The sequence below is a fragment of the Pezoporus wallicus genome, unplaced genomic scaffold (assembly GCF_028554395.1).
Source record: "Pezoporus wallicus isolate ANWC-B61680 ecotype Strahan unplaced genomic scaffold, APGP_CSIRO_Pwel_v1 contig_14543, whole genome shotgun sequence".
Lineage (NCBI taxonomy): Eukaryota > Metazoa > Chordata > Aves > Psittaciformes > Psittacidae > Pezoporus > Pezoporus wallicus.
In genome coordinates this window covers 12,151-39,664 of record NW_026636733.1, presented here as the reverse complement: position 1 = coordinate 39,664, position 27,514 = coordinate 12,151, and the positions used below count along the sequence as shown (strand labels likewise).

At 46.7% G+C, this 27,514-nt stretch overlaps 1 protein-coding gene and 1 long non-coding RNA gene across 5 annotated transcripts in view; one reads left to right on the top strand and one right to left on the bottom strand.

The window, feature by feature from the left end:
- Positions 1-27,514, bottom strand: part of SPEN (spen family transcriptional repressor) — a 66,484-nt gene that overhangs the window by 26,912 nt on the left and 12,058 nt on the right. For all 4 annotated transcript variants that reach the window (XM_057401305.1, XM_057401306.1, XM_057401307.1 and 1 more), the window contains exons 2-3: positions 20,166-20,486; positions 16,337-16,813 (exon numbers count right to left, since the gene is read on the bottom strand). In XM_057401305.1, the coding sequence (XP_057257288.1) occupies positions 16,337-16,813; positions 20,166-20,486 (798 nt within the window). The remainder of the gene's footprint in view (positions 1-16,336; positions 16,814-20,165; positions 20,487-27,514) is intronic.
- On the top strand, positions 11,492-11,939 carry LOC130594995 (uncharacterized). The gene is made up of 2 exons (XR_008971201.1): positions 11,492-11,710; positions 11,796-11,939. It is a non-coding gene; the product is annotated as an uncharacterized LOC130594995 (long non-coding RNA).

Genomic DNA, 27,514 nt, shown 5'->3' with positions numbered 1-27,514 from the left:
CATGCACTTTACTACAAGTGTAGCTTACAAGCCCTTTTAAAATATTAACCTGCCTTCCATAATTGCCTACAAGATGTGAGTGCTATTACTCACAGCATTTACCTACGTATCTATTCTCTATTAATCAAGATATAATCTATTTGTAATCTTTAACTTTTCTGGGCTGAATCCCAAAGACTTCATATGTAACAACCCAGCAATATTGTTCAGATCACAAAATTGAGGCTCACATATGGAATTGTGGAATCATGGAATCCCAGACTGGTTTGGGTTGGAAGGGACCTTAGAAGCTCCTCCAGCTCCAACCCCTGCCACGGGCAGGGACCCCTTCCACTAGAGCAGCTTGCTCCAAGCCCCTGGGTCCAACCTGGCCTTGAACACTGCCAGGGATGGGGCAGCCACAGCTTCTCTGGGCACCCTGTGCCAGCGCCTCAGCACCCTCACAGGGAAGAACTGCCCAAGATCTCATCTAAGCATCCCCTCTATCTAAATCTACCAAAATCCACCATCTACCTAACTTAAATCTACCAAACACATCAGGTTTCAATAGGGAACAGCTCATTTAGTACAGTTTTCCTTTTCTCACTTTTAAGTGCAAAGACGACATTTCAAATCCTGGTGCACGCATCCTGCATAACCAGTCCTCGTTCCCATAGAAAACTCTCAGCTTTAAGTAATTGCCTTTTGCAGTTCTAGTAACTAACTAGGAACTTACACTGCATTTATGTGTGAGAAACAGAGAGCGCCGGAGCCAAGGACACAAAGTGAGCGGTTCTCTTTGTTCCGCAGCAGAAAGGAGATAAAAGGGAGACTCCAAACCCTGGCTGGAACAGGCTACCCGCTGCTTCGCGTCAAAGGCAGCCGAGCTGAATCAAGGCATCTCACAACCTGCTCTCCCCGGCTGCAATTTAGAATGTGGGACAATTGTCATTCCTAGGAATTGATTTGGGAACGGTGAGTCAGCTGCGAGGCTGGGGACTGCTCTGGGAGGCAGGAAACGCCGCAGCCTTCGTGGAAAATCAAGCAGGCAGAAGCGTTAATGCGCACCGCGGGTGATGTGCTGCCAAACGTCGGGTTTGAGAACACCAGCAAAGCAGAACGGACCTCTGAGTGCTAGAGCAAGGTGAAATCCAGGCCACCGAACACCGGCTGAAACCCTCTGCAGTTTTCAATGCCAAATTTCAGCAGGGCACAAAATTACAAATGACTCTTGTTTTAATAGCTGCCTTCAAAATATGTTGAACTGGTAAATGATCCAGGCTTCCTCTTAGAGAAATATGCAGAGTGATTACTCCTTTTCCTGCCAAAATTAACTGAGATCAGGAACTCTGCCTACATCAGCTATGATTCAATACCCTGTCAAAATGATCTCCAAGTCAAGATTATCTCCTAGAAAGATCTACCCGGGACAAGCTCCAGCCCCAGCTGACAGCTCACGGCTGATGTCAGCAGCAGATTCCCGAGTCAGGAAATCCAAAGTTAATGTACAGTCAGCTCTGAACACCAACAGGAACCCTTTATTCCTCATCCCTCCCTTTCCAGATCTGAGTTGTGTCACCACAGACAATCCCTACACAAAAACCACCAGCTCGTGCCAAAGGCAGCTTGTGACAATGCGCATGAACAGCACTGCTTGGGATGGGGAATGCAGGGACAGGCCAAGGGGAATGGCTTTATCCTGCCAGAGGGGAGACTGAGATGAGCTCTTAGGCAGAAGCTCTTCCCTGTGAGGGTGCTGAGGCGCTGGCACAGGGTGCCCAGAGAAGCTGTGGCTGCCCCATCCCTGGCAGTGTTCAAGGCCAGGTTGGACACAGGGGCTTGGAGCAAGCTGCTCTAGTGGAAGGGGTCCCTGCCCGTGGCAGGGGTTGGAGCTGGAGGAGCTCTAAGGTCCCTCCAACCCAAACCAGTTTGGGATTCTATGACCAGCTCTCACTAGAAAACACAAATCCTTGTGATAATTTATTATATCAGGATCAGGCTCTGGAAACAGTTTGATTTCTTGGCCCTGGGAAAACAGCACCAGAAAATGGGTCAAAGTATCCTGAATGCACCCATGTGTTGTAATTAAAAAGACCCGATTATGGCCAGGCAGCAGCCAGCAGAAAGTATGACACTAACTGCTTAAAAAAGGAAAACCTTTAAAAAACCATCACACTCCAGTGTAGCTACAGATTAAAGATCTTTTCCCACAAAACACCTTGACTTCTGGATGAAAAATGATATACTGAAATCAGATATGAACAGGTCTACTACAGGTGCTATTTCTGTCCTACTACTAAATACTTCAGGTATTTAACCAGAATTTTCCCCATTCTCTATATATGTTCAGATCAAAAACCACACCTCAAATCACACACACCATAATAAACCCATTCCCAAATACATGAGACGCTGCCAGGTTGCTCCAGAAATCCAAATGGGTATTCAGCATGTTCAAGGAGGAATAACTAGGATGAAAACTCAGGAGTTCTGGGCAGACATTGTGTTGTTAGAGCTGATTGCAACGCTGACCTAAATATTCAAGTGCTGTACACATGATGTGTTCTACATAATTCCAGTCCGCACTAGTGTTTTGTAAGGGGAAAGAAACATCTGTAGAAATAAATACAGGGTTCCCCCCCCCCAAGTTAAAAGAGTTGTTGAACCTGAAGATCTCAGAAAACCCAGTCCAACATCTGAAGTTTGTTTGTGTGAGGAGATCAAGAGGTAACGTGTTGTTATGGTATTTCACAGGCTACAGCTGAAGGGGCTCAGCCCCCAGCACAAAGAGCTTGAACCCTGTTCCTCCACTTCGTACCAAAGCTCTACATTCCACATCAGTATATATGTATATGTATATATATATATGTAAGCAGTATATAAGCTGCTTGGTGGGAAAGGGTGGAGGAAGCAAGCTGGGGAGCAGAGAGCTACACCTAATATTCTTTTGCTGTATGGTGTAATTACCCTGTGCCCATCACCCCAGCCTCCAGCACCTTTGTTGCCTGTGGTGGAACGCACGCCGGGATGCGATTGCGTGATGTCCCTGGCACCCTTTCAAGGCGCTGAGAACTCGCCACCCAAGGAACTCTGGTTTGTACATCACACACCCTGAAGTATTTAACAACACACAGCTCTGATAAAACACACAGCTATGATAAGCTACGGAGAAGGAAAATGAAAACACTGCATGAAAGGGGCAAACAGTCACAAAAAACACCCGACAAATAAAAAAGAGCATTTACTGCTCTGAAGAAAGACCATTAAACATTGCAGACAAATGAAACCAGGACATCCTCTTCCCCTTCCCTTTTTCTGTCTTCCATACCCAGAAAAGAGACTTAAGAAACCTCCTGCTGGGCTGGGATCCTAAATGGAATGAAATGAAGTTAAACTATGTTTAAAGGCCATGGGAAAGCAACGGAGCCACAACAACTCTGTGTCCTTCAGTGACCCGGGCTGCTGCAGCATCACTTTCAGCCTCTGACAAGGAAGTTTTTAAGATACAGTCTACAGATAATATATTTTATATATATATATATAAAAGATATATGTTATATTTTATGGTATGTCATTGTTTTATACGTATAAAATAATAATATACCATTTATTTAACCCAAGTCAAGTGCCTGGCTTATTAACAGCCCATTTTAATTTCTGTTTTCCGTTACAGCCCGTATTAATGTATTTACTTTAGTCATTTTATTGTGATGTCTGACACCTGATCTCTGATGAGAACAGAGAAATGAACCACGGAAAAGCTGAAGATGCTCCTCAGAAGGATGGGGAAAGGGGTACTCCCACCCCCAGAACCACTTTCCCTGGAGCCACGTGCTCTGTGAGTTTCAAGACACCCTTTTAGTTCTTCCCTCCAACTAAATAATCCATTAGGATCACTAAAAAGATGTTTATGTCAATCCCTGTCTGGCTGATGGAGACTGTGCCCAAGCCACTGTCAGTGTTCCCACCTCGACCTACATCCCTGTGTCCTCAGGCTCTGAATAAAAAACACTAACCTGGGAAAAAAGAAAGTCATGGTTACAAACACATCAGCCCATGTGCATAGCAAAGAGCCAACTCAGCAGCCACCACAACCTCCTACTGCTGGGAAGGTGCTACTTCAGCCCTCTGATCCCCACGCTGGCTGCACGCATGGGGCTGGTGCTGAACCTGGGAGCAGCCGGAGTTGCCACCACATGGATGCTCCCGGGGAATGGTGGGACTGCTCAGAACTGAAACTCCAGGAAGCTGGAGGAAATGCCTTCTCAGCAAACAGCCACGGTGACGGAGCTCGATGCTGGGAAAGATTAAAGGGTGAAGTACAAAGCCAGCTCTTTGGCGGAGCTTTCCCACAATTAGACTTCCACCGATGCAAAGAGAAGAAAGAGGGTGGGTGTGAGAATGTGTGAGCCCAAAGAGCATCTGTTTCTTAACATCACCTTCATTCAGGCAACTTTGGGTCAAGAACCAGCCCTTGTGGGAAGTCCCGCTGCAGCCACCCCAAATTCCCACCTACTCTGACCACATCAAGCAATGACAGGACCTGCCTGCAGGATTGCTGCTGCTCAGGGCAGCTGGCACCCATAGCCCTGCAATGGCAATGGTGTGGGGAAGAGAACGATGAGGCAGAGTTCACTGCTGCAGCACAGGAATGGCTTGTTCGGGCTAGAGGAAAAATGGCTTTCACCCCTTTGGCCAAAATTAGTGTAATGCTGTTGAAGAAAACAGCTTCTGCCAGCTCTCTGCAGTGATCTGAGCTGGCAGTTTGCAACCTCAGAGCATATGAAAGCTGCTTTTAAATAACCATTTTAGCTCCAGACTCAGGGAGGTAGGTACATGTGAACATCCCTGCATTGCAGATGGAAACGTAAGGTAAGAGGAGGCCAAGGGCTTTGGCAAAGGTCATTCAATGAATCACAGAGCGAGCAGGCTGAAGAACTTGATCTCCTGGCTCCTGGAGGCCAAACCTGTTCAAAATACCAAGAAAGCAACATTTCAAGGCAGTTTCCTCAACAACTGCCCTGCTTTCCTGAAGGGATCTACTGTGTATCTTAGGAAAACACCCCACAAAGCTCTGTTCCAAGTACTGCCCACAAGCCAGGAGCATGAAATGCCAGTTAAAATGTAACCCTGCCTGCGTCCAACTATGCTACTACGTGTTTACTTGAGGGGTAAAAAACAACTCCTTTCACCTTAAAAGCACTGTCAAATTATTTCCTGGGAATAACACAATTTTGAAACCATTTGGCCTTAATGATCCTGACGTGAGCACCAGCCATTTATCAGAAGAAAAGCCTGATTTATACAATGCTAAACCCAAAAAAGCACCAGCTCTGATTCACTCCTGGGTTATTTCAGTCTTGCAGAGGTATAAGTGCTTTCTAACATAGAGCTGCTGGTAGATCATAGCAAACAGAGCCATGGAATCAATTCCTTGTGTTTTAGAAAAGCATCACATCTTGGCTTCAAAACCCCAAAGCTGGTGCTATTTGTACAGCCCCCATCCCTGACAGCTCTCATCAGGCTGCTCCCTCATCTCCTGCTCCCCAGGGCTGCTCTCCCTGCCTACCCAGGCAGCAAGCCCTGGCCCCATGCTCTGCCCTGCCAAAGATGAGAAGCATCAACCACCTCCCTCTTCAAGGAGCTGGATTTTAGCATAACACAGAATGCCAGCCCTTGAAATTCCCAATTTGGAGCAGTTTTGAAACGGGGCATCCTCTGCTATAAACAAATGGAACTGCTCTTGCACTGGGAGTTGCACTGAAGGGCACGCCAAGATCCAGAGCTGATAAACAATGTGAAGTGAAATTGGGAACACATGAAGCTTAATATAGAAATTCCATTTATGGCAGATAATGCTGTGGAAGTTTAGTACTTCTAAAAATGGTCACCATTGTCCCAAGGGCTCAGTCTAGAAGAAAACAGACAGAATGACCACAGCTCTCCATCACGAACAGGGACATTGATTAAGGCTATGTTTCAAACAGCATTTCTCTCACTTTACATCTCCTACCTTTTAGAGACTTTTAAAAGAACACCAAAGAGATGAAGGGAAGAATAATTTTGGAGGGGTTTTTTAATATCCTTTTCTAGACCAGCAACAGCAACTGGAAGATGATGCACAGGAGCACTCTGTACAAGCAGAACAGGAGCTGGTATTCTTGTGTAAAGACCTACTTAAAATGGAAGGCCTGGGAAAAAAAATGTCATTTCTGTGATCTCAGGCATACATTATGAAAGAGAAGACATTTGATGAGTTGTATGCTAAGGATTAATTTGCCATTTAAAAATGCAGAGAACAGATGGATCTCTTGGCTAGGACTATATTTGGGAATTACTTCATTTTCCTGCCCACATGCAAATAAAAATATGACTAAAAGTGGAACTTTCTGTGAGATTCCACATGGGAAGAAAATACTTCAGTCATGAAAATAAGATGAGAAAGACAATCTCTGTTAAACAGGTGAAGCACCACAGCAGAGTGAATGTGTATCGTATTGGAGGGGAAAATGTGTCTTTACATTTGTCAAGCAACTACACAGAGTACTTCAGCCTTAGGTATTTAAAAATCCCATAAAACCAGTATCAGAGTGGTCCTTGTGATGGTCTCTTAAGAGTAATTTCTAATAAAGCACCCTACTGCAATTTAGTTTGGCAACGGTTTAGCGACTAAACCTCCACATGGTCCAAGGATGCCCCTTCCCAAAAGCCTGGGATGGTTCCATCTCACTGACCAGGGATTGTAACACTAGGGTGAGGACTTCAGAGCTGTGGGAAAAATGCAAAAAGAGGGAAACATGCAAATAAAACCTGCCTTAACAGCCTCCCAACTCCCTGGATCGACTGCCTTTACAGCCTTGGCCTCCAAACCACATGGCAGCGTATTGTTACCAGGGCTGAGAAAGGAGGAGGCAATTCAGCTGGCACACTGGGATCCAGGACAAGAGAAAAGTCCTCCAAGGAATTCCCACAGGCAAAACCCATGTGCCCCACCTGTGTGCCTCCTTTTGGGATTCAGTGCTTTACAACCTCCAACCCACAGCAGGCACGGTCTGCAAGCCACACATAGAGCATTAATGAAGCATCTTCCTTTTCTCACATGGGGTTTCTAGAAGCTACAGGGAAACTGCCTGTTAAAAAGCAAACCCAGCATAAACTCCTTCTGGAATAACTGCTAGATAGCATCTACTTGCTTCTCCTCTAACAACCCAACAAGCCATTCCTCACCTCCCTCCACCTCAAAACAAACAGAAAACTCACAAGCCACCATTTACCCAGCAAAGCCCCGACCGGCGCAGGACAGGATGTCTGTCTGTGGTGTATTCCCGGCCTCTGGATCAGGGATAAGCCCAGCTCCACGCGCATTTAGAAGGCAAAGAGGGATACAAAAGTGGTACTAACCCGATAGCTCCCTTTCTGTGACTATTCATCCTTCCCAATCCAGACAGCAGGACATACCAGGCAGTAAACAAACACCGAAGGGAGGGACTAACTTCAAAGCCACTGTGTAAATCTTACATAATTTGAGGGTTTGAGATCTTGCAGCAACCTCTTACCAAACAAGCTGATACAAGGAGGTCAAACCTGTAGCAGCCACAGTAAGTAGGGCGGCTTTGCATCTCTCAACCAGCTCCGTCTGCCCACAGGGACCCAGTGCAGCTCATTCTTGGGAATTCTCGGTCAGGAGGAAAACACTGCCTTCCTTTCACCCCTTATCGCACTGGAAAAGCTTTCTACTCTCAAACAGATGAAAGATAACAAAATACGTGAGGGCACTCACTGCCAGGCTCTGCTGGAAATGCATCTTAATCACTCTCCTCCTTTCTAAAGGGCTTGATGAGGTCTTATTTTATATATTTAAATACACATACATCTCCTCATCATGTTTTTGCCCAGATATAAAAACAACGACAATTCAGGGGCATCTATGGAAAATATAAGGCAACTGTAGAAGAAATGAGGAGAGGGCCCTGAAAACCACTGCCCTCCCATAAAAACGATTCTCCAACGGGTCCCTTTGCTGCCATCCTAGATTTTTAAGTGTCTTTCAGCTGAAATCATCACTTTGAGCTACATAAAGCAACTGTACACATAAGCATAGATGTTTTACAAAGAGAAGTATTCAAAAGGTTCCACATTTCACTTCTGCAAATAGGAGAGAGGTCTCGACGGCTGGAAGGAGATGGGACATTTGCTCTCAAAACCCAGCAAGCACCAGGAAACTAAAGATCAGGTCCCCTACCCTTGCTATGGGATTCTTGGAAGGAGGAAGGAGGGATTCAAGTTTTGCTTCTTAATGCCATGCACCAAAACAAAAACAGTATTAGGCACCTAATAAAGTGAGGTTTTCATGGGGTTTATTCATACAGCACCTACACAGCACATGTCCCTCCTCCTTTTGGAAACTCAGCTTCTGCTTCCCTTAAAGATCTTCAAAACCAGCCTAACATACGTGAATTGTGTTTCCTCTATACAACAAAGCCGTCACTTCACTTGAGTCTGTGATTTTCCACTGGGAAATGTGCCGTGTCCTCCCCTCCACACGGCATTACCAGCTGACAGCGGTGATTTGCAGAGGGATATCTAATCACCCGCTAAGAAGCTTTCATGCTTAAAACCTCGATGCCATCATTAGTGGTTTTGGCACTTGCGATGTCATGGATGGGCTATGCTTGATGCTTGGATGTTAAGGGCAAACTTAACTGCATCAGTTACATGGTTAGTTCAGCTGGCAAAGGCTGAGGGATGATATTCTTCTGGTTTTCCCCAATTAGGGTTATTTACCATTTATTCACATCCCTGTGACCTCAGCTGAAGCACACCATGTTCCACCTAAAGTTGTTTTTAAGGTTAATGACCAGAAATACCTCAAAAAGAGATTCAAAGGGAAGGTTTGCCACCTGAAGGTACAACAGCGCATGCATCCACACCTCTGGCAGAGCCAGAAACATCCTCTCTGGGGAGAAAAACCCCAAATCACTGTTTTTACAAGTCCAACCATTGAGATGTGAAAGGACGCTCTGTGCATGCTTTAATGGCAGCACGTATGACTGAACACAGGCGGCGGCTGGGTTCTTCCTTTGATCATCCTAATGACCAGTGTTTTTTCCGGAAGCATTCAGTACAACCTTCCTCTTTTGCTATTCATCCCTCTGCGTGAATATTCATTAGAAATTATTAAACAGCCCATTATTCCAAAGGTCTTTACGGTGGGAATCCTCTCCCCCACCTTTTGGTGCCTGTAATGTATGTGTCTCCATCTGAGCTGTCTAGACTCCATCAGCCGCGCAGACAAGCAGGCACTTCTAGGCTATGATCCCTCTAATCTATTTTAGTGATGATTCACATCCCAGTTGTATTTCTCACAAAGAAAGAGGAATCAGGACCATTCCCACAGCGGAAGGCCCCCAGCACTACACTGTTCCCTGGATCTGGTTGGTTTTGGGGGGGTTTGATTCCCCCTTACCCTTTGGGTGTGCTGCAGGAAGAGAACAGGAGGCAGATTCCTTCCTGACTTCAGGATCCCTCAGTCGAAGCCCTGCTCCTGAGATGAAACACGGGCAGCTTCAACTTCCCTGACCTCAGCTAATTCTTTCCTTCCCTCAGCCTACTCAAGATGATTAAGCAAAATACTTGGAAGGAAATCAAAGCCTTAAAAACGCAATTAGAAGTGACCATTTTGTTAACGCGCGCACACACAACCCCAAAGTCAAATCCCATCCACCAGCAGCACCACTCCTTCCTCCGTGCAGGAGGGTTATTATTAATGATAATCAATGCTTAGCAGCTCCCACGAGGCTAACAAACAGCCCAACGCAAAGCTCAGGAGGCCAACGTGTCCCCCGACGCCGGTGGGAGCAATGCCTTCCATACGGCTCCTGGTTTTCCCACTGTTCCTGAAGGAGGAGGTTGGGAAGACGGGGAATTGCCAAACCTCACACCAGATCTGCAGACCTGAAGCTGTGACCTGGAGATGTTTGTAAGACACGGCAGGCTCTCCTCCCTCCGCAGGTAAGGCCAGAAACCTCTGTATTTGCTAACAAAGACTCGGATATAACTGCAAGAAGCTTTTACAGCATCAAACAAAACCAACTGCTCTAAGAGAATGCAATACAATAAAGTCACGAGACGATCAAAACAGCTCTCATCATGATAAAGGACCCTTTCTCCTTCACAGCCACCCCCAACACGATGCACTTTTAAAGAGTCCCTTCCCGAGATTTATTTAGGGAAAAAGACGGATTTCTTCGCCTGTGAAGGCAAATGCCCTTTAAAACAGCAGCCGTTCAGCTCCTGGGCCCCGCTACAGAAACAAAGGCTGACAGACCAGATCCCGATCAACACCTACTGCTGCACATTTAGGAAGAGGCTTAATTGCTTTGCCATTCAGAGCCAGCAATTACCACCTATTACTGTGAGTACTGCGGAGGGGGGGGTGTTAGGCGCTGAAGCAAAATCTCCACTCTTTCCTGGGGCCACTCACGCACTGAAAACTGTGTAAAAAAAAAAACCAAAGATACCATCTGAAAGGATTTTATTGTGTATTCACATGAAAATGGGGGGTGGGCTCTCCCGGAGGGGCTTCGCAATGGTGAGAAACCTCGGGTTTATGTCACAACTGCGTCCTACCTGCTCCGTATCCGATGACATTTATCTTCGGATCTGGTTTTGGGGGGCTCATTTCTCCGTCGGGCGCTGAAGGGAGGTTTTAAGGACAAAAAAGCGAGCTCGAACGCTCGAGGTTACCTCGCTTCCACACAGGCGCTGCCGTTCCTCTGTGCGGGTAAACCCCTTCCTTCCCCCAGGAGCTAAACCCGCCGCAGCGAGGGGCTGGGGCTCTGTTTGAACCATTTTGACCGTTTCTAACGCGGTTTATTTGTGTTTCCTGAGGTGTTTTTCGCCGCCGCGGCTGAGGGGCGGCGCGCCCGGCCGGCTCCCGCCGGTTCAGACCGGTTCTGCGGCACAAACAACCCGCCCTCCGCGCTCGCTGAGGCGGCCGCCGGGGCTGCGGGTGCCCGCGGGCAGGGAACCAGCCGCCCTCGGCTCCCAAACACACCGAGCTTCCCTCTCGGTGTCCCCGCTTCCATCACAGCCGGGCTCCGAGGCGACCTAAAGCGGGGGGGGGGGTATCTCGGAGCGAGGTTAAACCCTCCTCATGCTCATGGCGGACGCTGAGGTAACGCGAGTCGGCGCCAGCCCCAGCACCGCGGGCACGGCCTCGGCTCCCTCGGGCTGAGGTGAGGAGGGGACGGAGGGCCAGGGCAGCTGCGATCCCGGGCGGTTTATCACCTCTTTCAGTCCACAGGACCGTGTATTTATGTGTACACGTGTGCGTGCAGAGGTGGTGTTTTTAAAGGAGAATATAAAGGTTTGCTTTGTTGTATTGAGCACAAAAAAAAACATCTCTTTCTTGAAAGGTATTTGAAATCTGCCTCTGCTCCATCTCAAAACGCTCGATACGCTCCCAAGGGTAAGGGAAGATGCTGAGGAGGATGGAGGGGGTTATATTTAGATGAGAAGCAACGCGGGCTGACACGAACAGAGACACACGAAAGAACAAAGTGAAAACGCTCGACAGTCGGTAACAAACCCCTGAGCTTTTAATTTTCCTTCCCTTAATTCACGTTTCCCTGCGCAGAGCGAACATCAAAGCGGCACAGGGCTGCATGGGAACAGGAGGTGAGGATGAGGTGTTGCTGCACCTATTACAGGAGTTACTGTTGCCTTTGTGGTAAGTGAAAAGGAAGCTTCCTACTCCACGTAATTTATTTATTATTCCTTCAGTCTTTGCCTAATTCTCTTCCCCACACAAACAGGAACGTGCTCAACCCTCTCAGCCTGCCAGAAGAGATGAAAACCACTGACGTTATCTCTGCAGTGCAAAACTGAGATGGAATCAGTTCACATCAGCAAAGGCCATCGCACACATCCTGACATAGAGCCTCAACAGCCCCGTTTAACTCCATTCTTCCCGATTTTTCAGCTGTCCCCAGCAGAGGCATCTCTGAACACACTGAAGAGCCCTGACTCCAAGCCTAAGTCAGTGATTCATCACTTGCTGGCAGACAAACTATGCGGGAAAGAGGCGATGAAGACAATGGTAGGGAAAGGTTTGAATGATGCAATGAAACTGAATTCACTTTCTGCTACTTTCGCTTTGAGTTGTTTGAACGGGCTAAGAAAGTCCCTGAGAAAACAGAATGCATTGGAGACTCCATTGAGGCTGCAGGGAGCCTGTTTTTCCCATGATTAAAATTCTCTTGGCAGTGTTTTTCATCAGTTTATTTCAATATTAAGACACATAAAATAACACATACGTGTTCCTTTCCAACTGTAACTCACTGCTCCAGAAAGAATTTCATCACAATCAAACTCTAATTACTTGCCCACTCCTCAATAGAACTTTAAAATCCATTTCCAAACATCTCTATGCACAACTTCCTGCTTTGTTTCAGCACTGTGCTCTCCTAGATCCTGGGGAATATACATAAAGTCACTTTGCATGGAAGCTGAAGTTGTCCTTTTAATCCCAGAGCAAATCTTTTTTTACAAGCTATAGGAAATTATTCACCTCTGCAGTAACAATCCAGCATTGACATCAACCAAATAACCACTCTAAATAAATCACAGAATCACAGATGGTTTGGGTTGGAAGGGACCTTAAAGCTCATCCCGTTCCAACCCCCCCGGGCAGGGACCCCTTCCACTGGAGCAGCTTGCCCCAAGCCCCTGTGTCCAACCTGGCCTTGAGCACTGCCAGGGATGGGGCAGCCACAGCTTCTCTGGGCACCCTGTGCCAGCGCCTCAGCACCCTCACAGGGAAGAGCTTCTGCCTTATCTCCAACCTGAACCTCCCCTGTTTCAGTTTGAACCCATCACCCCTTGTCCTATTGCTCCAGTCCCTGATGAAGAGTATAGAAATACATTAGAGAAGGTTCAAAAGGAAACCTCAGGTCACCGATCTGTGACTTTACACACACACATGCACGCAGTGCTCATACTTTCACATTCTGAACCATCACCTCTAGGAAACCCAAGGATCCTGTGCATCAGTTTAGATCCTGTCTGGACAAGGTACCTCACCCGGTGTTTAGGAGCGACACGTCCCGCTGCTCAGTGCCGGGAGGCGGCACAGCAGCAAAGGGCTAGAAATAATCAGTACCACGTGGAGCAGCACGAAACGTGTTGAACCGCCTGACTTTACAGAACGCACTAAAAAAAGCATGGAAATTATTTTTAGCACATTGGAACACCTCGAGCAGCAGCCTAGAAAAGATCGTTTTCTACCCCAAAACATAGAAAAAGGGGGGATTCTTCCCAGGAAGTGGGGCAGGACACAAAATGTGTTTTGCTTCCAATAGGATCCCTCAGCTCCCATCCGTACTCTGCCTCTTCCACGACACAACACAGAAAACATGTTTGCTAATGGATCATTTCTGATGCGTGTTCACACTGGGGAAGTGGAGAAATGGAGGCTGGTGGTGGCAGAAGATTCCAACACCATTTTGGAGGTTTTTAAGCTTCCAAGATGACTAAAACCCCAATGACCCTCTTCCACAACGAATGTGGAAAACGAGGAATCTTGTGTCAAGACAACTCCAAATCACAAACTGCTACGGGTGCGGAAGCGGCTCCAGCTCAAGCATCCACAGCCACCAGTGTCCCAGCAACTGCTGAGGCCTCAGGACACTGAACAGAGCCCTGCTGCAGAGAACAGGGGTTATTTTTACCATGATCTTTTTGGTCTTATCTTCTGTGCAGCTCCCATTACACACCCCTGCAAAGGCCTCCAAATACACATTTAAAGCTTAGCCCAACACAACAAACCTTTAAGAAATAAAGGCTTTTTCACCTTTTTTTTTCCTTTAAACAACCTGCAGAGCACCTTTCCTCACAATACTGTCCAGGAAAATCACCTCCATTTAACATAAATCATATTTACATCATGCAGCTCTCTGAAAAGCACATGGAATAAAGCCCCAGCTTCTCCTTTGCCACCTTTCTGCTGTTTTTCACAGTGCCTGAAGGATGGTGCCACACACAAAACCACTCCCAAGTGTTTTAACACGGAGTTCCCCATTGTCCCCAAACAGGGACCCACCTCTAAGTGAGCAGAATGTGTTTTGCCTCTTACAGCCTGCCGGTGGAGGGCCAGGACAAGACCTGAGTGACAAATACAAAGACCTCAATAATTTCACAGCATCACAAAATCATCCATTTCCACTTAGAATAAAGCCATAAGAGGATCTCCAGTTTGCTAAAATCCCCGAGAAATACTATGTGATTTGCAAGAAGTAATTCTTCCTCAGACAACAACAAACCACCCTCAGTTATTCCAGGTAAATCCCACTCCAGAAATGAAAAATAAGGGGATTTGGTAAAGCAATCCAGGGATGACACAGCTAGAATTTACTACCCAGGCTATAGAAATGGGACTCAGTTTCTGCCTGCTCTGGGTACATGACCCCTAAGTATCTTGCACAGGGAGAAGGGGACAAGGTGGCTTTTGCTCCCCTGGGGTCTGAGGCTGAATTCAAACCGTGTTAAAAATTAAACAGAAAAGTCCACTTGTGCCTTAAGGCCAGCTGGTGTTTTGCTTTACAAAATAAAGTTATAAATATTTATTCGTCTCTAACTCACTGCTTAGAAACATGTAAAACTGCTTTCTGAGCCTTCAGAATTCAGTACACCAGAATCCACCACTTGCTCTACTGAATTTCTGCATTAATAAGGAAAAAAGTATGTTTATTTCCCTTTCCTCCCAGAGCATCATCTAGTTTTCCATTACTACAACCAGGAATTGCCAAAACGGAATGCTGAAGCGCACAGCAGACGCTGCTTTTCTTCTGATTAATCCTAAAACCTTGTTCCAGTGGGATCGCGTTCAGTCCTCTCAAATTCAAACCACTATTTCATCCCATCTCGACCTCCCAACAATGACATTTCATAAATATGACGACTTTCTTGGACTCCTTTCTACCCATTCTGCAATGCACAAAGGAGCACCAGAGGAGAGAGGTTTTATTTCTCCCTGCTTGGGATTTTTTTTAACCTTAAATGTAACCAGACCTCCTTTTGATTCATCTTCTCTGGGGTTGTTTTATTGGAGACCAATGGAAGTCTCACCAGCTTTTTTTAAGCTGTAATAGGTGTGAAAGATCTTTGACAAGGGGTTGTCCTCCTCCAAGTGCTGAGACCTCATTCAGAGACAGGTGTCAGAAATAAGCAGAGCAGCTCAAAGTCCTCTCATTCTAGAGGAGCCTCTCTCCTCACCTGCTCTCCAGCCAAGCCAGGACCTGGATTTCTAAATCCAGGAGGAGAAAACAGGAATTAAAAGGAGTAAATAAATCTTCACGCGGTTCTCAACTTCCTCATCCTTCCGTATGCCCTCCCCAGCATCAGCCCATCCGACCCTTCCCAACACTCCAGCATCGAGCACGTTAGGAGTTTATAAAACAAATTAGAGAGTTACCAGTGGCAGAATTCCATTCACAGTGATAATCAAACCCCAACTATTAATTACACTGATAATCACTGAATCAGTGTTTTCAGCTTTGGAAAACAATTGGCACACAAAGGACACGTTTCCAACTCTGCAAACCCCTCAAAGCTCTTCACCCAACATTTCCCGGGTGCAATGGCACCTTCTTGCTTTCCACTTTTAGGGTGAATTTATTCTTAAAAAGCTAAATATCCATGAGGCATTCCAACATGTCCTTTCAAATTAGTACCAGAATTCAAATTATTAGCTCCAGCACTTTTTTCTTCCCCTGGACTAGTTTATAAAGCCACAGCAAAGCAGAACCAAAGCCGTGGGTGTATCACTAGGAAATGAACACTTGGATTTATGATTTCTTTCTAATTCTTCCAAGTCTGCAGTTTTTGCTGCGAGGCAACAGGGGAAAAATGGAAGAGATCAACCTTGGAAATGTTGGCGGCGACAGGAACGAGATGAAACTGAACAGCACCATCCATCATTTCCCAAAGTATTTTACAGCACGTCCTGTAAAATGCAGTTGACCTTAAAACTTGCTCATTCCTTCACTTGGCAAACGAAAGAGCTCCTCACTCCTCACACAGACAGGCAGCACCCGTGCAGCCCGTGCTGTCCAGCCAGTGCCTGACGGATGCTGCACATATCCACCATGGAAAATAATTAACCACAGCAACGCCATTCTCCTCGGATCCGTTTCGTGCCAACTCAGCCCTTCTGCCTTTCACACTGCTTTACTTCTACACCAGTAACGCTCTGCCACCAAACACCTTCTATTTCCACAGCCCTGGCTCACAGCTCCACACCGTGCCTCGGAAACAGCCCGCAACGCCCAGGGAACGGTCACTTTGGGTCGGGACCTACCTGTCGCTGCTGGTACTGCTGCTGCTGCTGATGGAGTCGCTGCTGGAAGACCTGCTCCGGGAGCCGCTGCCGCTGGGGGAGCGGGTGGGTCTGGCTGCCTGGCTGGCCAGGCGCTGTGGGGACTGTGTCCTGGACTGCGATGAGTGCGGCGACCGGCTCCTGCTGTGCTGGTAATTCCTCTCTGGCCTTCTGCCTCGTACCTCCCGTGTAATATCATCCCTGTAGATATCCCTGTGTACCACACTGGGCAATGTAAACTGCTCCCGGGCCCTAGGTTCGTAACGGGGGTCGTGAGCATCAAAACGGTTTGGACTTCGACTCCGAGAAGTATAATAGAGCCCGTGTTGTAAAGTCCGCTCTCGAGGATCTCTATAGTAATCCTGATCGTAATGTCTCGTCCGATCAAATCCTCCCGTCCCCCGCTCATGGTGTCCATAGGCACTATGTTCATAAGCACGCTCCCTGTTATCTGAAGCCCTGCATTTAGGAAGGGGGGAAAAATACTCCATCAGAAAGGGGTAAGCACAACTCCAAGCAAATCATGCAAACATTCATGTCAGCATGGACTTATTTTTGCGACTGCTTCTCCACTAAACAGCAATAACCTAACAAGCAAATGCTGACAAAAACATCTTACTTGGCTCCAAAGTTATATTCATATACAATCAAGCTGAGCAATCATCTTGTTTTAATCACAGTATCGGGCTTTCATGACCAGCATCTTGCCTGCACAGGGAAAAAATATCACTTGTTCCAGTGCAGAATCCTCATTTAAATTACAGGTTTTTTTCTTTTCAAGTCAATAAAAAGGAAAAACTTCATGTCTGTGGACATCAAAATTAACTTTTTTATTCTTTTCCCTCCATTTTTGCTTAAGAGCTTAAAAAAATTTTCTGGAATTTGCTCGTTAGTGGAGCTCTTCTTATTCTCCTTCTGCAAAAATGGCATGGCAAGGTGGGCAGTAGCCATGAAAGCCTCCGTGCAAAGCATGACCCAAAGGTAAGAAGCTGCTTTCAAAAGGGGTAGCACAACCCAGAGAGAAGACCCAGAAAATTAGGGGGTTTCTTGTTGCTGTTCTAAAGCAGTTCATCCCCTCAGAGGGAATTTTGCTGTTATCAGGCTGCTACACTCCATTCTCGTCAGCTAAAAGAACGTCTTATCTAACGTCAGGATACCTCAATTCTAGGATGCAGGCCCCCAGAAGATACTAAAATCCTACTTAAAGAGTGGGAATTACATTTCTCAGCAGGTACTTTTGTTTGTTGCGTCTGCTGTTGTTACTGCCATCACACAATTTACACCCTCTCAAGCTGCTCTCAAGGAGCTACAGTCCATTTTGTTTTGGTATTTCAAACGTTTTGTACATCAATCGAGAAAGGCTCCATGTTCTGAGAAAGTTCTTGTGATCTCTCCAATAAAGAGACAGTACAACTGACAGGTAACAGTTAAAAGAGCATCACAAATAGTTTAGTCATCTAATTCAGACAAGCACCAGGATGGTATGTCTGAGTTACAACCACAGAATGAAAGAATCGAGAACGATCACATTCAGGGTTTAAAAAATACTTGTAAAATTCCAAGTATGTCAGTGTGGGCAAAGTTAATTTAAGAATTTAATTATCCATTGCATGAAGGACATTGCAACCTTTTTCTTTATTCAGCCTTCTCTGATTCTTCCTTCAGAATCAATTATTAGTCACTTCAATCCCCTGAATCCTAATAACCCACTTCTGCCTCGTGCTTCCTCCTCCTCTCCTGCATCACAGCTCTGTCTTCTATTTAAAATGGCAGCAACAGTGCAGGGAGCTTTCATGAACCAAAAATGGGATTTGAATCTTTTTCCATTAGCATCTCAGGAAGTTCCCTCCATTCCTCCTCCAATGAATCACTAGATCCTTAATGCTCTAAATACACTCACCCTCTGTTGTTAAATTATAAGCTTTTTTAAGCTTTCCACAGAGCTAGTTCATATTTTGCCTGCATTTTTCCTCTCAAATTATATATAAGCAGCTACTCAACCAGTGCAATACAATATTATTCTCTTATACATCCACTCAAAATTCATTGTTGCCTTTCTATTTGCATTATCTCTTGCTCGCAACAATGGCATTTTGGATTTCAGGATCTGGCACAGAAATATGTCTCTTCACACCCCCCCCCCCCCCCCCCCTTGAAGGACCAAGATCAACAATTTTATATCCACCATTGATTTAGCATCCTACAGAGTGTTAATCAGTGAAAGCTGCTTTAATGAGGTAAGAGAAAAGGCAGTATTTTCTAGAGGGTTACTGCTATACAGCTGACATAAAAAAACAAAGTCCTTATAAATGAGAAGGACACAGAAGACAGACAGAGGAGCTAGCAGAGCTGGAAATCTAAGAGCTACAGCGCTTCTGGATTTATCTATTAGTACTAAGTACTACTGGAGTTAGTGGAAAGAGAGGGTTTGACTTGGGTTAGGAGAGGGGCTAAGATACACAGGGCAGGACATACCAACCTTTTCCAAGTGTGGAAACACGACCTATATTCCCAATTAAATCTAGGGAGAGAATTGTGAACATAACTTCCCCAATTTTGGCCCCTCTTACAGGGGTAATCCACCTTCTTAATGGGCAAGGGTGTCAAATGATATTTTAGATGAACCAACAAGAAAAAAATCTTAAAAAATCTTAGTGACAAGACAAAAAAAAAAAAAGAAAAAAAGAAAAAAAAAAGGAAAATTCCACTGGAAGGAAGCAGTCCCAGACTGAAACCGTAACTCTGAAACCCCCAGACTTCTTTCTTGAGACAGTAGGCACTTAAATAGATCCATTACTTTAATTTCCAGCCCTACGTCTGAATCAAGCAGCTGGTAGAAGATCACCCAATGCTGCAGGGCTCTCATCGCTGCTGGCCAGCAGGCATCCTCTGTAACCTTTGTAACCATCCAGCCCAGTCATTTTGCACTGGTGTATCCACAAACTGGTATTAGCACCACGTCCTTAAAACTAAAGTATGTTTAATGTGGAGCAGCAAAGAACTTTTTAAGAGACTAGATAGTAATCCACTCCCCATGGCTACTGGCGTCTTGACTGTATACCATCCAATAAATTCAAGGCAGTAGTTCTTATTCCAGCATTAAAAAAAAAAAAGGCTATAATTTCCAAAATTTAGTAATGTCCATCATCTCTTTTTGCCAATACCATCAGAAAGAATAATCCCAATAACTTGGAAATGATGTAGATCCAAAATGGAACCATCACAAGCTGCCTTCGGTCTTCTCCATCCAGGCGTTATCTCCATGGCTAAGTGTTGTCTGTAGAATCCAAGGGGCTGTATCATTAGAGTCTACTAGGAATTTTGTGGTGGCAATCCAATTAACATACCCACTGCGTATAGTGAGAGCTGAGAACTAGGCATCGAGCTTTCACAGAATTTTAGGTTCTAGTATTCCGAAGATACTCCACAGAGAACTTCACCACATGTTGTAGAGTAAGATAGCTCCGTCTGGCAGCAGGGATACATCCGAGCAAGGCCTTAATATTATCCAAGAAATGGAATCATTACTTCTAGAAAAGAGTAACTCCAATATCGATGCTGGCCAAAGCAAATCTTCCATCTTAAAACCACCTTATTTCAAGTGTAGATATCCAACCAGCTGCAGAAAACATCCTCTATGGATCCACAAGGTACCAGCCACTGGGATAGAAATCACTTCCGTTTCCAACCCAAAATAGGAAACATAGATAATTCCCAAAATTTTAAATCCATCTGGGGGCCCTAGATACGAGTTTGTGTTTCTCACCATATCAAATACAAAATACCTGCCTAGAGAAACCTTGGAACTTACCCATCAAGTCTCCGCTCATAACGTCCTTCCCGTGCATGAAGCGATGGGGGGGGGCCGTAAGTGGGCCCCCCGCCACCTCCTCTGAACCCAGAAACCTCTCTACTACGAGATGCTATGGAAACTGTATCATCCAATCCCCGAGCAGCACTGGGAATGGTTCCTGGTTCATTATAATCCGTCCGGAGGTCTCTATCTCCCATTTTGTTGACAGAGTTGTGTGCCTTCTGCGCACTTTTGATGTCCACAAAATCCACAAACGCTGCCACTCCACCTTCCGACCCCCTCTTAGGGAGGATTTTGACACTTTCGACACGTCCATATCTGGAAGAAAAGCAAAGCAGAGCAGAAATATTAGTGCTGGTGGAAACAGCCCGCGATTAATAACACTGCCTCCTGCAAAATCAACATCCATTTCCAACCGCTTGCCCTTCCCACGCGGCAGGAAAATCAATCGCGAAGTGCAGCGGAGATTGGCAGAGGTGTTTTCAGAAAGGGAAAAAGCCATTTGTGGAGGGGAAAAAGCCATTGTAACTTTCCATTACTGCATTTCAACCTCCTCCCCTTTTGGTTTCTTACCGCAAGATCACCCTTTTTTATAACAACAGAGCTGGAGGAACAGAAAGTGTCTGCAATTAGAGCAGCCCTTCTCACTTCTGATCTGATGAGCAAGACACAATTAAAACAAAACTGTGTCACCATCAGTTACAAATATAACGACATCCTGATGATTTTCTTCAGAAAACGACCTTGACACAGCAATTCCACTACTCCCATCTATATTTAATCCATTCAGCACTGAAACAAGAATCTTCATTCTACTCCTTGTTTCTGATTTCAACCCCATTTAGCTACAAAGCACCCCTGGGCCAGGCTGCAGTCGGGGTTGAAGCTCAGACCCCCCCACCATGGACCAGGAAGCACAACAGGGACACTGAGGAATGCTGATGGGAATGTGACACCACCCTGTTGAATGTATGTCAAGTTACTGCAACTCGGGCACAAACAGATGAGTAAATGTCTACGTAAAACAAACAATAAACCCAAACTCGCCTGTCCACACAAGAAAACCTGACGTAAAGATGTCGTTACACAACTCATGTCAACTCACAGCCCAAAGGATAAAACGGGAAGTATGAACACAGCCACAGCCAAGAGCTGCAGGTCACGTTTTGGTTGCTCATTTCACCTAGATTTTGAGCAAAGCAGGTTAAATGCCTTTAATTAATAAACCCATGAGAAAAAGAGGCCAAAAGCGTTTTTTTGAGCGCACTGACAAGCTGACACACAAATATAGAACTCATCAAGGAATACTTGTGAACACTGTGAAGAATTCCTCATACCTTCCTGTTCACAGAGGCAGCACAATGCTGAACAGCCGTAAGCAGACCTTAGACAAGAAAAGGTGATTTGAGCTGTACGTGGAGGGAGAAGCTCCCTCAGCTGCCTGTCTCTGGAGCACACATGGCTTTCCACACACCTTCCCATCTCCCCATTGTTGTGGGATGACTAATCCTTGAATAGGATTTGAGAGCCTGCCTGCCTGACTGCTGCCTTCCCCTTCCAACCTGACCTACTAGACTCTGTATCTAATCTGCTTTGGATTTACACCTCATCTTTCTCCGGGTTGTACTCCACCAGACACAGTGCACTATCTGTTAAGGAATACATGCAAAAACAAGAGCATCTTTCACGTCAAAAGTGCCACAGCAGGCACAAAAAGGTAAGGTTGCCCTAAAGCTGTCCAGAGCAAAGCTTGCTGCCTTTGTTCTCATGGGTAGAGCACAGTGATGAGGCTCCCAGGAGTCTCCTAACCTGTGATACCAAACCGATGCACTGGTTAGTTTTCACTCTAATTAAAAGCTGCAGTGAGCAAGTAATACCAAATGGGACTGCAAGGAAGATACTTCTCAGTCTACACTCTTCTGAAGCTGGATATAGTTATATCTTGCCTTGAAGGCAAGATTAGACAGACCAGAAAAGTAGAGGATATGGTCATTAAAATCTGTGTGAGGGGAAAAAGGATGTGGCAAGTGTAAAGAGAGAAGGAACAGGAAAAGAAGAAGGGGAAGGAAACCAGAAAAGTGCCTATTTGAAAATAAGTACTTATAGATGATGAGGAATATGAAAATAATCAAGTATCTTCGTTAGCATCACCCTCTAACGGGTGTTTCCGCACTAATCCTCCACATACAGCAAAGGGGGGACATCAGAGCACAGAGTGCTCCAACTCTTGACATCCACTGACTTTTCTCCCAAGCAGTGCAGGTACAGAGCGACTGGTTACAGCACATACCTCCCTCCCGCTCCTTGTTTACATGTTCTGTTTCTGGCAACACCAGCCCATACCTGGTGGAGGGCAGGGGAGGAACGAGCATTTTTGCATCACTCCAAAAACCCAAAATCCCAAATGACCTTCCTCCTGTTGACTCCATATGCAGTGCTGCCTGCCAGCTCCATCACACGTGGGCTCAGAACGCGTTCCCTTCCCGCTCACTGTACCAGCAGTGTTTTCACTTCCCTGTTCTGAAACCCTATCACGTACGTGTTGTTGTAACACCTACACAGACAGACCTCAATTATCCTTCCTTTTGCTGCACAAGATCCAGAATGCATTCAAATGTTCAAGTATTTGCGCAAATGCTGCTAAGAGAGCACAGAAGATGCAGAACATCCCTGTAATGTGCTCCTCACGGACCAACAAATTCACCCAACACACACCCAGTTCTTTTGGATGAGGCTTAATTTTTAAATTGGGAAAAGTACATTTTGGTTGCCGTTAATGTAAAAATTTATTTTAATAAAGTATTATTTTATTGTTTTTTCCCTGAATAAGGAATTGGTGGGGGAGGCTCTTCCTGTATCCCACTGCACTCCTAAGTCCCCCCACTGATTGTAACCCACCCGTTACTCATCCACGCAGACACTGCCCTGTTTGGTGTCCTGCACCGCACCCTTGGTGAGCCCCGAGGCTAATCTGTGACAATCCCTTTGCTGAAAGCGAGGGAGCAGCCGGGGGGAGGAGAAAGGGAGCAGGAGGGGGGGGGGGGGGGGATGAAGAAACCCGGGGCAGCAGCAGGTCGCCCTGCGCGCTCAAGGACAGCTGCTGCAGAGGAAGGGTTGCATCCTCCTTGCCCCAGCGTGGTCCTGTGATTACACACATCCGCGGTCCCCCACCGCGAGCATTAATCCGTCTGGTGATCCGGCCCGTCCCCACCCATTGGCGTCTCTCCGAGCTGCTCCCGTCTTGGCAGATGCTGCCGGGAGGAGGACTGACTGCATCGAGGGGAGAGGAGGGGGGATCTGCAGTGCTGCATCACCACACGGGTTTACTGCAGCAGAATAATACATTACAAGAGGTAAAAAAACACAGCCCATCATTCTGTCTGGAATCCGCTCCATGGATCCAAGTTAAGATGGAGGCGAACGAGCTCCGAGGAGCAACCTTTGTCCAGATGCCGAGGGCTGGGAAGAGGGGACAAAAGACCAGGGCAGGCATCACTGCGACCTTTGGTAACGCTCGCAGGGCAGCTCCTCTGCCCCTCACCTCCTATCTCGATACCTGTGCGTCAGCCCTTTCCAAGAAGGCTGCGTTTTGCAATCGCTGGCAGACAACAAAGAGGCGCCTTCGCTCGGCTCCGAACCCACAGCCCTAAGGAAAACCAGGCTTTCAGTGCCTCTTCCCTCACGCTGGTTAATCATTTACTCCTTTCCATAAGGATTTTCAGCGGGGTTTTACAGCCCAACCGAAGCAGAGGAGACGAGGATGTGCGGGAGCCATTGGTGTCACCGAGCCCCTCCACCAGCACCCAGCTGTAAACACAGAGCCAGCGGCCCTTTCAGGGCAGGAAAGTTGCTGGATAATCACTGCTCCGACAAAGCCACGCTAATCCTGCTTTCAGACAAAGGGAAGGAATTCAGAACTTAAGTATTATCGGTTTATTCACTGCAGATCAAAGCACCTCTGTATTCAAGCAGCTGAAACGTCTCTGCACTCTTGGCATGGCTTCTTGGCATGTTTCTCTCCCTCTCCAGCCCTTCTTCCTCCTCCCCAGCTCTTCCTCCCATTGGGAAGCACAACCTCTGTCAACACCGGGCCATGCTGGTTCCTCCTCCCCAGGGGCAATGTGTGGCCCAGACACAGCCACAGACCCCTCACCCTACACCCTGAACCCTCAGCATCCTCCTGGCCTTCCTATTTCTAACCAGCCATTTCATCCCAGGTCCCTGCTCCAAACACTGACTCTTCTACACAGCTTCTGCTATTCCCAAGGGAAAGCATTTTCTAAACAAAGGATGGACTGCGACAGCTTTCAAACAAAATTCAACTGCAGTATAAGGAGAAGGATCTTTATGAGTTGGTATCTGTATGACAGGAAAAGGTAGGCTGAAATCAGGGGGGATTTTGGTATTTACTCAAACCAAATCCCAGTCTAACTCATGTTACCTCCCTGTTTCTCACACTGAGCTCCTCTCAGCACCTCTGATGACCTTTTTACCCAACCATTTTCACCCCACAGAATTCTGCAGGTCAGCTGCAGCCCAGTGCAAAAGACTTTGCTGTATTTCCACTGAGAAGCCAGCACAACTGCTCCAGAGACACTGCAAGATCAAAAACAACACAGGAGGGGTTTGTGCTTCTTCCTGCAGCACTGATTAAGAGCATGATCAGACAAGATGTCCTCATACAGCCCGACACTGGAATACACTGGGTTCAGTTGGACACCTTTAGCCATGCAAGCAGCGGGATGGCTTCTCCGTGCCACGCTCCAGCTCCTTCCTCCTGCGGTGTGATACGAGCCAGGCAAGCCCTGGCCTGCGCTACTCAGAGCAGCGCTCGCACAGCTTGAAGCTGCTCTGGGCCAATCCCATTCCTCTCCCTTTGTTGTGATTTCGTAACTACATAATGTGACCTGAAATAATACTTCTCCAGATGTCTGCACCTTGCTCCTCCTTCCTAACCCTGATTCAGTCCAAACACCCCATGCTCGGGGCTCCTCTAGTCCTGCGTTTCCCCGCATGGTTCTGCTCCAGACACAGGGAAGCACAAGATGGGCAAACACTGAACCTGCCGTGAAGCAGTTGCCATCACCAGCACCACTGGGGTTTGCCACCAGGCTGCTGAAGTCTGTTCAACTCCATGACCATCAGCTCAAGACCACCAGGTCTTCTGCTACCACAGGCATTCACATCACCAGGGTTTAATAGTCACTGGGTTTAATATTAAAAGCCTCAGCCAGCAACACCAAGGAACCTGTGTCTTTACACTGGCATTATGAAAGAAGGAGGCACTGTGATCACAATGAGGGCACTGAGAAATAAAATACAGCCCCATCATTTATTTGCCATGAAGAATGCTTACATACATCTAAATTTCTTTTAGAAAGGGAATTTCACATCAACAGTGATACCAGACAGTATTTTACCACCTGAGCAGCCCAGGGAATTAGTCTGCTTCAAGTAATGCAGAGCATTCAGTTCTAACTCTGACTGTACCGTCACGTGCCCAGCATGAAAGGAAGACTTAAGAGCTCGTAGATACAGAAGAATAACGCAATTTAAGCAAAAAAACACCCCAAAATGCACAGATCACATTACTGGCCTTGGGTCCTGCCATAAACAAAGCAGCTGGTCTGTAGCAGACACCAAAACCAAACGCAGAGCATCACCAGCACGGGGCTGGGATGGAAACAATGCCAGTTAACTGCAATGTATCTGGACAGAAACAAGAAGCAGCATTCCAACATCCTGGAAAACTATGCTTGAAGTCACCTTTAGCAAATGTAGGGACCTGTGAGGCGATGAAGCACAACACTCATCTCCGTAGGACAACCCCAGGGAGTTTGTCAAAGGGTATTTCCAATGCGCCAGGACAAATACATCAACACACACAGGGACACTGTTGGGGGGAGACCAAGAGCCCCATGATCCATTAACAAGTCAACACAACTTACAACCAAGGGCCTGATCCAGGGTCGGCTGCAGGCTGGAGCCTTCATTCCTAAGGGCACCGGAGCACATGGAACCAGCACACCAGCACACTCAGGACACCAGAAATCAGTGCGGACACATCAGTTATATATACTGAGATTTGGAAACTGCCTACTCAGGATTGTGGTGGAGATCCTGTGGGTATTTACCCAACACACACAGACAGACCTGCCCTGCTCAAGAACCTGACAGCACCGTTTTGTAACCCTCCTCCAAACAGGTTTTAGTGACCAAACCCACGAGGACTGGGGTACTAGCACAAAGGCTGCAGCAATGCATGGACCGCTTCCAGCAGCCTCCAGAGGAGAATCAATATATGGTATTGGCTTTCCTTATCTCCCTTCATCCAAAGGTCATCAACTCTCCTATTTTTCCAAGAGTCCCAAAGCCCTCTGCTCAGCCAGGCTGGTTGTCATCACTGCCAGCATATGGGGACAGGCTGCTCCTGTGCCTTGAGGAGCTCCTCCCTGGGGGATGCCCAGCCTTCCCAAACTGCTTTGCCCTTCAGGACTGCCTCCCAAGGGATGCTGTCAACCAAGATCCTAAAGAGGCCAACGTTTGCCCTCAGGCAGCCCAAGGCAAAGCTTTGGTTCTGCTGACCCTGCTTTTGGCTTCTCCAAGAACTGAAAACTTCATCAGAGGACCCTGCAGTCCTCTGTTCACAAACAGGTCCAGCAGGCACAATCCCTGGCTGGCTCCCTCACCAGCTGGGTCAGGAAGCTCTCTTTCACAGTGTAAGAACCTCCATGGCCATTTCCTTTCCAGCAGATACATGGTAAGTTGATGTCTCCCATGAGAAGAAGGGCCAGTGATTGTGTATGCTCTTACAGGGTATTTTATCTGCTTTTTCCTCCTGGTTGGGTGGTCTAGAACGGATTCCCACCATGATCTCTGCCTTGTTATACCCATTAAAATCAGGTACCCCAACTGTACCCATAAACACTCGACCCTGTCATCACCATCATCAAGCCCTAGACCATGAAAACACTACTGAACTCACAGGGCTACCCCACCACCTCTGCCCCATTTGCTTATCCCTTCCAACCAATTTGTAGACACGCACTGCAGCTCTCCGGTTGTGCAAGTCATCCCATCACGCTTCCATGATGATGGGATGACTTGCCATCCCGCTGCCCAACAGCTTCCAGCTCCTCCTCGTTTCTGCCAGTGCTGCAGGCATTGGTGTAGATAAATTGCTGCTTCTGTAGCAAGAAGCCACCATGAGTGGCCAGGATGGAGCTCTGCATGATCACAAGCAGGAGAACTCCTCAGTATATGATAAATCCCCACAATGCAAGGCTTTGAAAATCTTCACTTTCCTAAAGGCAGGCAGAATGAGAGCTCCTCGTATCACAAGGAGC